The 15,811-nt window shown below is 44.1% G+C and overlaps 1 protein-coding gene across 2 annotated transcripts in view; it reads right to left on the minus strand.

Moving 5' to 3' along the window:
- LOC120845191 (metabotropic glutamate receptor 5) overlaps positions 1–15,811 on the minus strand; it is a 460,349-nt gene that overhangs the window by 25,518 nt on the left and 419,020 nt on the right. For both annotated transcript variants that reach the window (XM_040503389.2, XM_040503390.2), the window contains exons 8-9: positions 15,454–15,697; positions 2,190–2,364 (exon numbers count right to left, since the gene is read on the minus strand). In XM_040503389.2, coding sequence (XP_040359323.1) covers positions 2,190–2,364; positions 15,454–15,697 — 419 coding nt within the window. The remainder of the gene's footprint in view (positions 1–2,189; positions 2,365–15,453; positions 15,698–15,811) is intronic.

Genomic DNA, 15,811 nt, shown 5'->3' on the forward strand with positions numbered 1-15,811 from the left:
CGAAAAAAAAAAAAAAAACTTGGAAAAGAAAACGTATCATCTTGAATTTAGGTCTGTCTGATGGAGAGTGAGGAGCACGATATGAGGATTTGAGCTAAAAAGGGAGTTTCGACTTAGTTCCCTGAAAACATAAAGACGCGTTATATTCGCTCAATAACAAGCACTAAAGACGTGTCTATGAAATGTATCCTCCCCGGCCTTGTGCTCGTTACTTGAAAAAAATGTAATGGATTACAATTACAAAGTACCAAGCCTTAAATATAAAGGATTGCCGTTACAAATTACTTTCGCTGAAAAGTAACGGGTTACTTTACTCGTTACGTTACAAATTATTTTCGCGATACTTTTTCCGCACACTTATCCAGAAAACAATAAAACAATTTTGATATTTGTCAAAGACGTTCTGCAACACTGCTTTTCATTTCTCATACGCCCGTGCACGTATTATGGCAGTCCGTGTAAGAATAAAAATTGTATTAAAGAGAAAGAGCGTAGGTGCACTCCGCTCATCTCTAAGCTGACAAGGCACCAAAAGCTGCAACCACACCCGCCATCCCGCTAACTTACGGCCACCGGAAATGATCCCTGGAATTGTGCAGGTAAAGCTGGCGGTGCTAAGTAACAGCGTCTACCTCCGCTACGAGATTCGGAGCTAAAGAAGCGATCTACGAAAGCTACCTTTTGACTCGGATGCTTCGCCTGTTATTCACAAGAAATAAAAAAAACTTGGTTCTAACGTTTCTAATGCAGAATTCAGGTGTCCCAGACTACCTTGATCTGTTTTCGTAGATTAGAGTTTGTTGTTTTTGCTAAAGGCAACGTGTATTTTTGGCAAGCAAAGTATGCACTGAAACTCTATAGGTTTCCGTTCTCTTTAATTCGCTGAATTTTGAACATCTAATAAAGAAATAACCATGGTGACGACGAGCACTTCATGACCGAAAGCTCGACCATCAGAGAAAAAGTGGTGGTTATGGGTTATCGATCTTTCATCGGTGCTCACTTTCATACCAATATTCGTGAAGGCCAGGGGGGTGGAGGGCATAGAGAGCGAGAGAAGCGGTGGTCATCGGTCTCACAAAACAATAGAGGATCACACCACTTTTACGCGTTCTCTCTCTCTCTCGCTGTGTCAGCAGTCCTTATATGGCCTAACCCCCCCCCCCCCCCCCTTTTATGTCGATGGTTGACTGTAAAGTCAGGAATGGATCCGACCACCATGCCCAGACAAGTAAACCAAAAGAAGTATCGTCCGTACCCTTTAAGGCGATGCTCCTAGTCTCGTGTCGGGCGCTTTTCAGCCGTGCCTCAAAAGTGTGCTAGAATACAGACAAAGAGAATTCGGTCCCCTCGCTCGAGGCTACAGCGTCTTTTACACGAGTTGTAAACTCGCGAATCGAGGTGGTACGGAGCCGCGTTTGACGTCTGTGCAGGTGGCAGGAGACGTCGCTGATGTTGGAAAGGGTGAAACGGTGTAAAAGACAAATACAAATAAACACGAAGAGCTTTCTCCTGCCCGGGAGAAGGAAAACAGGATGGAAGGCGAAGGAGAGCCTACTCGGCGTTGTCTTACTTGATTTTTGTCTTTCGTATATTTGTACATGCCTTGCTCGTTTTTATAGTGGTTCTAGAGACCGGTAACACAAAAAAAATCGTGTTTTCTTTTCGGCTTTTCTTCCCTTCCTGATGCTTTCTATTTTGTCCAACTTGCTCTATTTATGCTGCTGAATGTTCTGCTCGTATTATGCTCCCATTTTTAAAAAGTAATGAATAATTAAAGTCATCCGTTACCAAAATTTTGTAACAAAATTACATTACAAATTACTTCCGAAAAAAAGTAACGTGGCAATTTCAAAATTACTTGAAAAAGTAGCAGATTACAAGTAATCCGTTTCTTGTAACGGATTACTTTTTAAGTCGTACTGCCCCCCCCCCCCCCCCCCCAAGCCAAAGGAAATAAAAAAGAACAAAAAAGAGGAATTGCTGTGGCTTTTTTTTTTTTAATAGAACAAAAAGAAAAAAGTAGTAATGATTGTAAGTTATGTGTTTTGAGACATTACTTCAATGAACGAACGGAACGCACCCCCAATGGTACACTGAAGTGTACCATATCGATGAAATTCAGCAGTCGTTAGGACAGAGCATCATGGGTGCACAAGAACGGGCAGAAAAGAAGCCTAGAGACCCACCTTCACTTTCCCCTTCTCGCAGGGCAGGGAGCATATGGAGATGGGCGGGTTGACTTGCGCCCTGTTCCACTGGACGTCCCCCGTCATGCGCATCTCGCCGTTGATCCACGAGCCTACTTGGACGTAGTCGAAGTGCTGCGTGCCCGGAAGCTTTTGGTAGTTCATCAGGTCGTACCTGCACATCGCACGATTGCAAGCACGACATTAAAAAAAATTGTAAAGCCCATTTACTTCACGTGAAGATGAAGGACCAGCAAAGCTGTTATATTTAAGACGACTTTACGAAAACTTTACGACGACTGTACTACATCTATACGATTTACATATTATTGCAATGAAGCCACGTACGCGACTTTCTTGTTTAATTGTCTTTATTTATTTCTTAGTGACTTAAGTAATCAGTGCCTTATGGTCACTAGGGTAAACCGACATTGGTTTTATTTCGACTTCGGATACGCTCTTGCTAAACGTGTGTTCAATACACGCTCTGTTGTTGGTCGTTGGTATACGTACTGTATACGTATTGGTATGCAACTATATTGTTTTACAGCGACTTGGGCACTTTGTCAACGATGCTGATAAAGAGCCCAAGTCTCTTTACCAGAATCGCGGAAGCGAAAGAAAAGAAGGTTAGATCGGCGCGTTCTGCCCTCAGTCTCGTCACGGCGCACTCTTAGCTGAGATAAGACGGTGACCGTAGATGATAACAAGGGATCAGGACCTCACTATACTTCGTTTCAGCTTCGGTCCGAGCGCGGCCAATGTTATGAGCCGAAGGGCCAATCAAACAGCGAAAGAGGCAAACGTCATGGCGTGCTCTCTGTAGTTGATAGGACCAGCCGGTATTCCCCAAGTCTCTGTGCGTGCTCCACCGCCGGCTAGTCCTATCAAGCGCAGAAAGCACGCCATGACGCTGCGCTTTTTGCGCTGTTTGATTGGCCCTTTGGCTCATAACATTGGCCGCGCCCGCACCAAAGCTGAAACGAAGTATATCTAAAAATGCCAATGAAGGCTGACTCACGCGGGTTGCCTCCTCTTTTTATTTGTGCTTGCTACGACGAATCGGAACGAAGGAGCGCCATTTAAACGGGAGTTTTTGTTAACATCCATGGACGCATTTTTTTTTCAGGTCCTAACACATAACAGTTTCGCTGTAAGAGGTGTTTCGATAGAAGAAAACGAAAAAAAAATATGCGGTTCATGGCAAGAAAAGCATCTGAATCTACTTCTCGCAAACCACTGGGGAGAGCAATCGGCGATATCTACGAATTCGGCCTCAATAAATAAAACTTTACCACCGAAAAATAAAACATTGCTATTTCACACTGGGCATAGCATTTCGGTGCTTATTTAATGTACAATGTCGCCTCCCGCTCCAGATAAAGTTCCTTGATAAGAGCTGCACCTCGGGCTTATTACAAGTAACTCTTTGAGGCGCCGACTGCGGGACGGTGTGGGTTTTAGGAAGCTAATGGCGCCGCAGAGCAGCAGAATGAACTGAAAGGCTCCATTTTGTTCCAGAAACCTGAGTTTTCTTATGCGTGCCAGTTGTCGTTACGTGCAAAAATAAAATGAATCTACTGAATTTTTGTGTTTGCGATTCAGTTTTAAAACAAAATGCGTTTAAACCCTCGTCATTTGTTCATGTCAAATCTACAAATTGTAGTGGTCAGCTGTCCACTACAATACTGTTGGAAGGTACTGTATTTGTCCAAATTTCTTTCTTTTACGTAGATTCAAAGACGCACACTTAGCAATGCTAATATCCAAGTCAATTAACTTTCTGCCTCGTCAAGATAAGAATACCGTCTTCTTAGTGGTTCTCGAATCTAACGATTCTTGGGCTCTCTGTCCCAAGAATCTGCTCCCTTGATTTGTTCGGATACTTTTTGGACGTATCCTTCCCGCCACAAGCACGCGTTCCATTTGTTTCGCCTCAACTATACAGCTTTTCCACAAGGGCGCAGCCATCTTGAATGTAGTCACTTCTGGTGCGCAGTGAAACGTCGTTTTGATCTCTCTACGCCACTCACGGTGTTTACGAAGAATGCGTGATTTCGTAAACACCTTCTTGTTTTGCCTCCCATATATTTTCTCGCGTATCCCAGGTTGAAATGTTTAAATTATTTTGTCCCACCTACCAGGTACGGACGGAACCCACGTGATTGAGAACGACAGGAAACAGAAAACGTCTACATCACTCGTTTTTCTTGTCTTTCCATTCGACACTTAAGTCGAGGTCAATGTGTCAAATAGACCCTCTTCAAAAGTTCATCGAGCAACATTGATGGTCGCCATTTCTTGAGTTTAGAAAGGCGGGAGGTACCATACGTTAGTCTTTTTAGACTTAGGCTGGGTGGCGCAAGCTACCGACCGTCACAAAGGGTATAGCCATTAACATTCATCTATCCATCCATCCATTGGGCACGAAACGCGTGATTGGATCCGAGTCCCCACCGAATGATGACGCAGCTTTCGGGTCCATTACATGCTCATGGTACGTGCTTAAGCAATGGCAGTGACGCGATGGCGCCGGGGTTTGGCAAAGGTTCTATTGGTATCGGCAATTTTTGTATACAACGACAAGGCTACTCCGCCTCAAGGTGTGGTGACTCGTGATCCCGTTGCAAATTCACTGACGTTCAGTGACGCCTATTTGTAATTGTAATGTCTGAGGAAATTTATATAGTTTTGTGTAAGCTACCTACTAGTTTGTGTATGGACTTTAGCTTAACCGCAATCGATATGCATCAGTGGATCTAAGGAACGTCATAGAAGAAAAAAAGTGAAGGATCCGCGAGCGTGTATGTGGAATATTCATTCATATTAAGCATTAAGATCACTTTCGAGAGGAATCCTTTCGGCCCTCGCTATTTCCAAATTCGTATTTTAGATTTAATTTTAAAAAAAAATTCTGCACGCATTATTTGCGGAAATATTTCAAACGCTGAACAGCCGAGTAACCTATTCAAGAACACACACGCATGATAGCGGTACTCCTAAAAAAAAATAATGTCCAGACCGCGACAGGCTTACCGAATAGCCAAAGACTTTCGGGAGCTACTTCCCAGCGACGTACTACTTCCTACATAATGATCAAGTGCGCGAAATAATAGAAACAATGAGCGCAATTTCTATCGGCACACACATGTGTGTGTATGTCTTTCGACACACACACACACACACACACACACACACACACACACACACAAACAAACACACACACACACACAGGCACACACACACAGGCACACACACACACATAGTAATATCGTAACGCCAAGGTGTCTCGTCTCTTGGTGCGATCGCGATATAATGAAGAAACGCCAAACCCCATTTGAGCACGACAACAAAGCGTCACAGCTAGCAAAAAAAAAAAAAGTTTGAGACATTGAACAATAGCGGAATCTCGTTTGCAGCCGCTTTCCCGTACCGTAATTAGACCGCACTAATTGCCCCTCCGGAACCAAGAGCACCGGGAGCCGAGACGCCATACGGTAAATGGGCGTATATACGCAAACACCAAAAAAAAAAAAAAAAAACACGCCAAGTCAGGAGTGCGCAGCTTTGATATCTTGCCTCGGGGCTTCCTTCCCTCAATGGAGGGCCGCACCGCTACATCTTTAATCTTCGGCGGTGGCGGCGTCAGGCGAAGCGAAGGCTCCCTCCGCAGACGCCGTGCGCTGTTCCTTCAGCCCATATCGTCGTCGTAGTCGACGGAAGCAAAATCAAGGCCTAACGAGCTCAGCGGCACTGAAGTCGAGTTTCGCGGCTATACGCTACCACCGAGGAGGGCGCGATAACGGGCCTAGTCGTACATAATAATTTTAGAGCGCCCATAGCTCTCACCGGTGGATTCTTCTCACGTCTTCCTCTCTCTCTCTATCGTTCCTCCTTTTTTTTCTTTATCTCCTTTTCTCCACGATCTCACCGTTCTTTCTTTATTTTTATTTATTCTTTTTTGTATGTCTCGACTTGCTTTTTTTTGCAGTCACACGCTCCGGACGTTCATCGCACTTTTATACTGTGTTCCTCTGACAGTTTGTCATTCCTGGTCCCCATGCCATGACCGATTCTAATTTTGTTTCGCACTTTTGTCTTACCTTTTAGTTCAGCTTTCCTTGATATTTTCTGTTTACATTTATTAAAATATAAAAAAAGGTTAGATTCCTCGTTAACGTGTCGCCGCCGTCTTGTGAGCTCACTTCGGCTCTACCGTTCATTAAAGAAAACGAAAAAAAAAAAGCGGTCGTTCTAGCATTTTCTAAGCAGTCTAGATGTCCGTTCTTTTTATTCTATTATTTTATTTCGCTTTTTCCAAGAAGAGATTCCGACGCTGCATAGATAAGACTATTTTGTCGTTTCTTTAAATCACTTTGGTTGTAGAGCAATTGTTGAAGCCGAAAGGTGGTAATGTGTAACGCGGGAAGGCAAGCGTCGCGAGCGAGCGCGACAGTACCGAGAGAAAGACACTGATGGAAGCGCCAAAGTAGAAGACGGAGGCAGGAGGACATGGGTCGTAAACAATACACATAAAACAATACCCGGTTCCTCGTCACGTCCCGCAAATAAACCACCGCGATAGCGCAGAAGCTGCACAATTAGACTTTCGTGACGTTACGACATCACGTGATTATCTGACATCACGCGGCACCATGACCTCACGTGAAAAAATGTTCCCGCTTAATTTAACAAACACATTTTTCCCTGACGTCACGTGACATGACGTTACGTGACAAGGCATTGCTGACTTCACAATGTCACGACAATGATTCTCCGCTGAATGTAGCGAGGAAATCTTCCCGCTATTTATTCGCGCTTTGGGCGCGTCTTGTATCCAATTTTGTATACACGGTATTGTTTAAAGGTTTTTGTTGGAGGTATGAAATGTATCGTTTCGTTAAATGTTCTGCCTCCCTGCCACGTCCCACGGGCCTGTTTAATGTACAAATAAAAAAAAAATAACTTGCTTAAACGGTCTCCCGATAAGCATAGCGGACTAGGACTTACGCACACGAAACACACGAGGTATCCGTAGTGAAACTTCGCCAACAACGGCTATCGCCGAAAGAATGAAAGGATGGGGAGACGAAAAAAAAAGCTAGAGATAAACAGGAGCATCAAAACTCCGAGTCCTGCTCCTGCAATGAAGGGTGTGAAAGTAGCGACCGAGTACGTAATTAGTTACACATTCGCCGGATACGCAAGGAGGAGTCGGAAGAGAAACAAAAAAAGAACAAAAAAAGGCGAAGGAGACCGACGAGTCGGGCGAAGACACAAAGCTCGACAGAGGAGACCCGACCAGAAGTCACGTGCCATTCTGCTCCTTGTGCTTCTCGTTTGGGCCGCGTTGCTCGTTCCCTGCACCGAGACTAATCATTTCCTCGCCAGCCGAGTTTCTCCGTCTTCCGACTACTGCATTGTTTCATCGTAATCTCGGTAGTCTCTGTTTCCGTCTCCATCTCTTTACCCTCGCATAGTTGCTAGGATTCTGATTCTTTCCGCCGTCCGTGTTGCATTCATTCGGCGGTGGCCAGTGGCTGAAAGAGATTACCGTCGTTTAGGCGTCTAGCGCCTCTGACCTCGTATATCATTATCTCATTGTTACGAAGATTAGCTAACTTTCTCCCTATACGCAGAAGCAAAAGTGCACCAGGTTAGAGAAGGGACAATATAGTATCAAACACCGTGGGCTGAACGACGACAGTAGATGAGAGCACAGATTGAAATGTATATGCCTTTTTTGGTCTAATGTCAGGCTGTCAGCTTCGAAGTACTATGCAAATCACTGAATGGTTTTAGAAGCGTGTTATTTAACAATAACTGTTCGTTTGATTCAAGTGTGAGGTATGCTAAAAAAGATAAACGGGCTGGCGCGTCCCTTTTCCACTCTTAACACTTTACCGCCCTATTTTGATGCCCATATAAGTGTGCAAAAATAGGCGTTTTGTGGTTATGCACTTTGAGAACATGGTGTGCACAAAGACCTGCAATTCGGCAAATTAATATAATTTTTATGTTATGTTTGCCAGCGACAAAGATAATGCTGGTGACAACCTCATACGGAGGTCCAAATAAAAATAACGAGAAAGAAAGAGAGAAAGGGAGAGAAAGTAAATAAATGTTGTGGAGAGTTTGGCAGCCTTAGAGAAGGGACTCCACTTTCGACAGATCAGTCGGTTCAGATATTTGTCGGTTCTTAGGGCCTTGCTCGACTAATCGGTAGCTTCATCGACTGCTTTCACAGTGTTAGCTGAATGATATTCGCTTCTGGTAAAAACAGCAAGAACAAAAAACAACAAAAAAAGATTGAAAGGTAAAAACAAAAAGAAAATTGATCCGGCCGATTGCTAGCGATAAAACAGCTGGATTATATAGGATGGCATAGTAAACCCAAAATAACCCCATGCGTTAGAAATTAAATGAAGATAATAAAAATATAAGCTAACTGACATCCCTGCATGAAAGAAACAACGCGAATTGTTCAAGAGTCGTAGGGTAGAGGACAGACAGGACCACATTTCGACGACCGCGCTTCGTCCCCAGCCCCGGATTAAATCTCGTTTCTACACAACTAAACAAAATTGCCTCCTTTATGTAGTCCATTACGTTTTTACTTTTAACATTGCCTATAATTATGTGAAAAAAAAATGCAACGATTATGACCCTGAGGTTGCTTTATAAATATTAAAGCGGCACCATAAAATATATAACGCTAGTATACATGAAGACTTTCGTCGTACACGACCATTTTGTGGTTGATGTCATGTCTATTCATTTCAACTATCAGGGCCGTTGCATACTTTCAGGAACAAAAAAAAAAAAAAACAGAATTTCGCTATGTTCGTCTCAGTTTGTGTGTTTCTTCATGACGCTAGAAAAACAAATAAGAATAAACGTTTGAGTGGCGAGGCACTTTTTATACGCCTTCTCAAAGCGGTACCTACACCTTTAAGCATCTGCATTCATATTTGTATAAACTTTATCTGCACGCATCATGCATAAAACTTTTGCTAACATGAACGTCTGAGTCAGAAAGTTTTTAGATGTATGTGTCCACGACTATGCCTAACAATATTCGGTCTGCCTCCATCGGTTTTTTATAAGCTACAAAAAAAAGCTTACATAATTTTTTGTAACTATTAGTTTATTTAAATTACGTCCAAACTGCAGATGTTAAATCTCCCAAACCCGCACATTTCCCGGAAAGGAGGAAGTCGTTCCTTTTACCGTTGCGGCATAGGGCCATTATTCTAATACAGCAGAAAAAAGAAAAAAAAAATACGGTTGAGCCTTATGCGACACACATAGAATATTGTAGCGTGAATATAACATTCGAATATTCACGAGGAAAGGGCGCAGGATATAATTCTGCAAGCTACATTTCGGGAGCAGAGATTGCATACCTTCACCTATTGCTAAGCAAGTACAGTTGCGAGGAATGCAAAGGTCAATTATGATTGCGAAGGCCAAAAAAGTTTTAAAAGTTCGTCCACACAAGCGTATCTCCAACTACCTTACGGAGTGACAACGATCCGCCCTAGGGTGCCTACATGTTTCCGCTCCGGAGCGGCGGAAACATGTAGACACCCTAATCCGCCCAAATGCGCTCCGTGATGCTTACACTATGAAGCGGAGTACAAATGAAACACTCAGGTTTCTATCGATGGGAACGGTACACGCTCAGCTATACTAGCCTTGCTCTGTACCAATACGGGCACGATTGTGTTCTGTTGCGCTCTGACCACGGTGATAGAAACCGGTGCTCATCCACAATTGGCCCTCTCCTCCACCTCCCCCCCCCCCTTTTTTTATTCTCTTCCAACATAACAACGCTTAGTAGTAGTAGTAGGTGATAGAAACACTCCAGGTGGCATAACGCTAAGCCTCCGCCGAAGAGCTGTGGCGGTATAGATCGTAACGCGGTTCTCTCTGCTGCCGCCAGAGAGCGCCACCAACGCCGAGGCCGTCTTTTCCTGAGTGGTATACCAGGCGGCAGCGCGCGCCGGGCTGCACCGCTGCACAGTTTTCCGCGGTTATCTTTTTGTTTCTGGCCAGTTTCGGCTTCCAGAATTTGCCAGCAATGGGGAAGAAGTGGTTCGCGCCACGCGGTGCAACGCGAGATACAGAACGTGAACGGAGAATCTGTCCCTTTGTGCTACTCCACAAAGAGGACCTCCCAAAGTCGTGGTGTGACACGATCCTGCGCAAAGACCACTTGTTGCAGCCGACAAACTTCATCTGCGAGAGACATTTTGAGTCAAGGTTTGTTAAGTAAATCGTGGAAAGTCGTCTACAAGGGCCACGTCCTCCTGAGTGCCCAGCGGAAAAGCTGCTCTGACGAAAGACGCAATGCCAACAAAGTTTTCTGGCTACCCCTGCTACTTGACAAATAACGAAAAAAAAAAAAAAAAGAACCTACGGACCGTACGCGCGCACAATCCAGCGAGCTGCACCATGTCGCAGAGGAGTGCTCGAACTAGTTACTTAGGATCAGACTTGTACGTAGTTCAATTACTCTACTCAAGTTACTGTAGTTTAACTACTTTTCTGAGTAGTTTAGTAACTTTCAATTACATTTTTATTTTGGTAATTAGTAGTTTACTTTAATTACTTTTTCTGAGTAACTTCTACTCAAATTACAAATTACTTTCGAATCTTAGTGGTTGTTTTGCCTATCAACAAACATTCCTGCATAAACGAGATAAAATGTTTGAAGATCAGGTGATATCTGCAAAGAGGGGGAAGCATATGGCGTAGGAAAGGAGGGGGAGAAAATGGGTTGGAGAGTCCGAAACCCCCCCCCCCTCCCCCCCCAAAATGTTCCCGAGCCCCCACCATCCCTCTGTAACAACACTGCTACGAAGCGCGGGGAGCGAACAGGCGCGACGCAAGAGAGGCCGAGCAACTGCGTGCGGTATTAGCGCCGAAGACTGGCGTTTCTCTGTGTCCCGAAGCTCAAGAAGACATGACCCACTTAAAGAAAGGGCTGGTCCCCGCTTCTCCTCAACGTAGAAACTCTCGCCCACTACAGGAGCTGCTCACACTGCATTTCCACTCAAAGGAGCCAACAAAATGCAGCACCTGCTCTGAAGCTCATCTGGTGCTCCCGTAGTTTGTGCTGTACTCGAAGAATCGCGTGCTAAAGGGCAACGCAAAGGGGACCCTTATGTGTTGCCTTTCCTCCCAAAGCATAGAATATGCAGACCTTCAAAGATTTGAAGATCGTTCGAGAAACCTTAATAATTCCCCCAACGTTTTTATAAAAAAAAAAATAATAAACAAGCAGTGTTGGAGAGTACTTTAAGTACATGGTACTTAAAGTACTATTATTTAGAAACCTTGTACTTTAAGTGCATGGTACTTAAAGTACTATTGTTTAGAAACCTCGTACTTTAAGTACTTGAAGTACATTCTCTAAACATGTACTTGTACTTTCCGAGGAAAGTAAAACTCCCGACTTTAACATACATTCCCCAAATTTGAAAAAAAAAAAAAAAAAATGGCGTATCGTCGTCTGAAAACGCGCTCTTTCAAGACGTCATTAGGTCATTTCTCTGAGTGAGGTAATGGCGGCTATAAGACCGACACAAATAAGTCCCTTCTAGGGTGATTGTGTTATGTAGTTTGTCAGCGAGAGTGTAACAACTACTCTGTGGCGAATTGACTTTATATAGTATTAGCTGCCATTTCCGTAAAAAACTGATGCACCTCCGATTACCTCTGGAGCAATGCGTACCAGATAAAAAAAACACTGTAATGGGAATGAAATGGCATCATGAAAGATTCTATTAAAAATACTGGTACTTACCTTGAAATGTATTGTATTTTAGTACGTTCCTTCAAGCACATTGCACCCGGTGTACTTACTACTCTACTTGAAATGCATAACCTCTCACTGCCTTTGTACTTTACTGCAAGTACTTTTTACCTGTACTGTACTTTACGCACACTGTAAACAAGCAAACGCTGTCTAAAATCAAGCTCGGGCAGTGCTAAGCCTCAAAGTAGAAATGACACATTTGCAGTACATCATTGACCAAAAAACAAGAAAGTACAAAACAATTAGGCACGCAGAAGCAGTACCAGCTTTTAAAGCATTTCTTTTAAAAAACAATCCGATCCATATTTCGCTAGCACATTTTCGCTAACGGATCAAAACCTATGTACTTTCTTTTTACCATAACAAAAACTTATAAAAGTAACTTCAAAGTAACTTCAAAAATAATTCGCTACTTTTTTACAGTAATTAGTAATTTACTCAATTACTTTCTATTTGAGTAATTTCTATTCTACTCAAATTACTTTTGAGTAGAGTTACTCAGTAACTTAACTTAATTACTTTTTTTCAGTAACTTGTACATGTCTGCTTAGGATATACTGTTTTTAACACATTCAGTCTTGCTTTACCCGGGAGTGCAGTAATAGTGCACCATTTTTTTTTTGGTCCGTCCAATGCTGCTTGTCCCTAAAGCTAAGGGTGTTTACTTTCTCAGTATTGCTCATAAATTAGGTTTCTGTTCAATAAACAAAATCCATAGATCGAGGCATATCTCAGCCGTGCCTCTGCCATGTTTTGTTTGTGCACCGGAATTAACGTTCTGTGCGTCTTGTAAGCGGGTAAACTGTATTACAGGGTCTTAGTAGATATTTGGGCTTAGCAATGCGATGAAAAAGTAGCAATCGACCCAAAAGTACTTTTTAAACATAAGTGTGTTAGCATGGTTTGTGAACCTATACTATTCTATCATCAAAAGTATGCCAATATTTGGACTTTTTTTTTGTTTTTGCTTCCTTTATTTTAATGTTCATTTGTTGTTTTTTTTTAAAACGAGGGAAGCGTTTTGCCTGCTGTGGGGTCGGTATGTACTTAATAAGCAAATAGTATACCATCGCCACAGCAGGATCCAGCGTACCGTCCTTCGCGATCGATTCAGAGCACTTGGCATGCCGATAGTGCGCTTCAATCCGAGGACCTTCTCTGCTCTAATGTTGATTGTTCCACAGCCCAGTGCGCGACCTCAACAACCCCAGCACGTATGAGTTTCTCGCTCTACTAAGAAAAAAGGCACGCGCCATACGTAAAAAAACGCTAAAAAAGACACCGGCCAGAAGCCCTTCTCTTGAAGGGTTAATAGCCTTACATGGCATCGGGTATAAACACCGCCGATCAAAAGTTCAATATCTAACTGTCACGTTGAGCTTAGCACGTGCAAAGTTTCGCTGCAGTCGCCGAGCGGTTCACTCCCCGTAATACACGACGTCCCTGGATGAACGCCATACGAGGTAGCAACAAGTCCCCCTTCCCCACCCTCCTCCCCTCGCTCCTATCGTCTGCTAGCCGGCGGTCCGCCATGTTCTTCCTGGCTCGCCCACCATGCCTATGATCGAAATAGTCCTTGTTACATTGGCGGGTTATGTCACGCGACAATTCCGAGAGAACTACGGTTTTTGAACGCCAAGGTACGAAACTGTTACTCGAGAGTGAGATCGAGTCAAATCCGCCATGCTCTTCCTAACCGGAAACGGAAGGCGGCCACGGGCCAATGGGAGAGCTCATCGATCCATCAATCTTAGTCGCTACTTAGCAGAGCGTTAATCGTAGGCCTCGACGATCGTGGCGCCATCTGGTGGCGCACATAAGAACCAAGGACGAAAGTTGGACATGTCCGTAGGCGGCATTACGATACCTGAGCATTCTTACACCGTTGCTCTGGCCTCAAGCAAGTACACGAGAACCACATACGGATTTAATGTCGCACACTGTCTCTATCTCCTATCTGTCAATCTGTCTCACCTCGCTTATTTTTTTACTCGATTTTGCGGTTCCTTACTATAGCTTGTGTCAAAGCTAAACAAAAGTAAAAACACCACGGTCGTTTTTGACGATCAGATCACGGTGCTCCTATTTTTTTTAATTTAATTACATCATTGAAAAATTAAATCTAAAAGAAGTGCTTATGAATGCGCTTCTTCTCAGAAAACCGCCGAGAAATAGTAGCGATGCGATAAAAAAGGCTCGGAGTGAGAAATGTCATGTGTGCTGGGACACCGCGCTTGTAAAACGTCGCACTCAACATCCCAACTCAGATTGTATGGGTGCCTTTTGGGATTCGTCATTCGCAGCGATTGCCTCACGAAATGCAATCTGAGAAATACGACGTAATGACATTTACATCGAGTTCAAACTATGGAAATTTTGTGTCAACCTGTAAAGCCGGGGTCACACTGCTTATACGCCATACAAAAAACCGTCTCCATACAGATTCAAACACGAGTCACCTCGGGATTCGTACTTTGAATGCCGTATAACAATGAGTTCAAGGAGGAAACTTGCCACGCGGCATTCGAACCACGGACATTGCGGTAACTCGTGTTTGCAGGCTGTCTTTTTTAAACTTTCGGCTATGTTCTGAGTTCTAGATTCTAGGTTCTAAGTTCTAGGTTCTACGCTTACTGGCACACCTGGGACTCAAGGATACTCAGACGCAACGCCACTGGCCAAGAAACTCCTTTGTCGCGGTGCAATTTCAAGGACAAAAGCGATCATTTTCATTCAATTTCTCCTTTGCAAAGTTTGATGACGTAACGTGGGGATCGCAGTACACCCAAGTGACGATGTTTGAATGCGGTTCATAGATTGGACCCGAGCATTGCGTGGGCACTCGACTTGGGCTCGTGATAATTGATAGCTCGAGAAGCATTCGGGTAGTGACCCGTGTCCAATCGCTGCAACGACGCCAACAGCCAAGCCATAACAATGTCTGGAACTCAGCGCGTGTCCTGCGCTTTGCCAATCCTAGCGCGTGACTATGATCTACACTGGCGGCATATAATCGGCTCTAGATCACGTGGCCGCTTGTTCTGGCTGCGAGTTGAGGGGGTGAAAAACGAACGCGTGTTTCGTAGGTCATTAACGTTAGGGATCCGTTTTAAGCGGCATTTGCGCAAAGTACAAAAATTGTTGCATCGCTCCTTTAAGTAAGGTAAGGTAAGGTAATGTAATACTTTGGTAAACTGTGTTTAAACCAACCATGCGTGGCTAAGCTCAAATATCTATGGGGTTTATTTTCGTCCAAATCTGCATCCGAACTTTACAGTCGAAGAGGTGGCGCTTCACCACATCGCAGTGATTCGATTCCCGCTATTTAAAACTTCCGCCTTGTATAACACAGCTTATTAGATGTGCATTCGGTGTTTAACAATACAATAAATTCTAAACAACACAAAATTCGTATTCTGGAAGTCGCAAGGCAAAGCTTACCGTCCCGGCGGGTCTCCGTTCTCGTGGAAGAAGACGGTCTCGTTTCCCCAGTCAAAGGTGACGTTCATGAGGTACTGGAGGAAGATGGAGCCGTTTACCGGCACCATAGCCGGGCACACGCCCGACGTGTTGGGGCACAGGTCCCGGTGCATGTTGTGCAGGCCATGAGCCATTGTGTAGATGGACTTCTTTACGAATTCGACCTTGGTGTCTTGCTTGTGGCCCTCTCTTAGCTGCTCTTTACCTGGGAGGGAGAAAAGGCGCCGTTGGCTCATGGCACGGCATTTTGGAATCCCACTGAAGCGTGCGAGTGCATTGCTGCGTCATTCCAAAAAAGCTCCGCGCAGCGGTTTGGAAG

This window comes from Ixodes scapularis, unplaced genomic scaffold, assembly GCF_016920785.2.
Source record: "Ixodes scapularis isolate PalLabHiFi unplaced genomic scaffold, ASM1692078v2 PGA_scaffold2__306_contigs__length_199485367, whole genome shotgun sequence".
NCBI classification, from domain to species: domain Eukaryota; kingdom Metazoa; phylum Arthropoda; class Arachnida; order Ixodida; family Ixodidae; genus Ixodes; species Ixodes scapularis.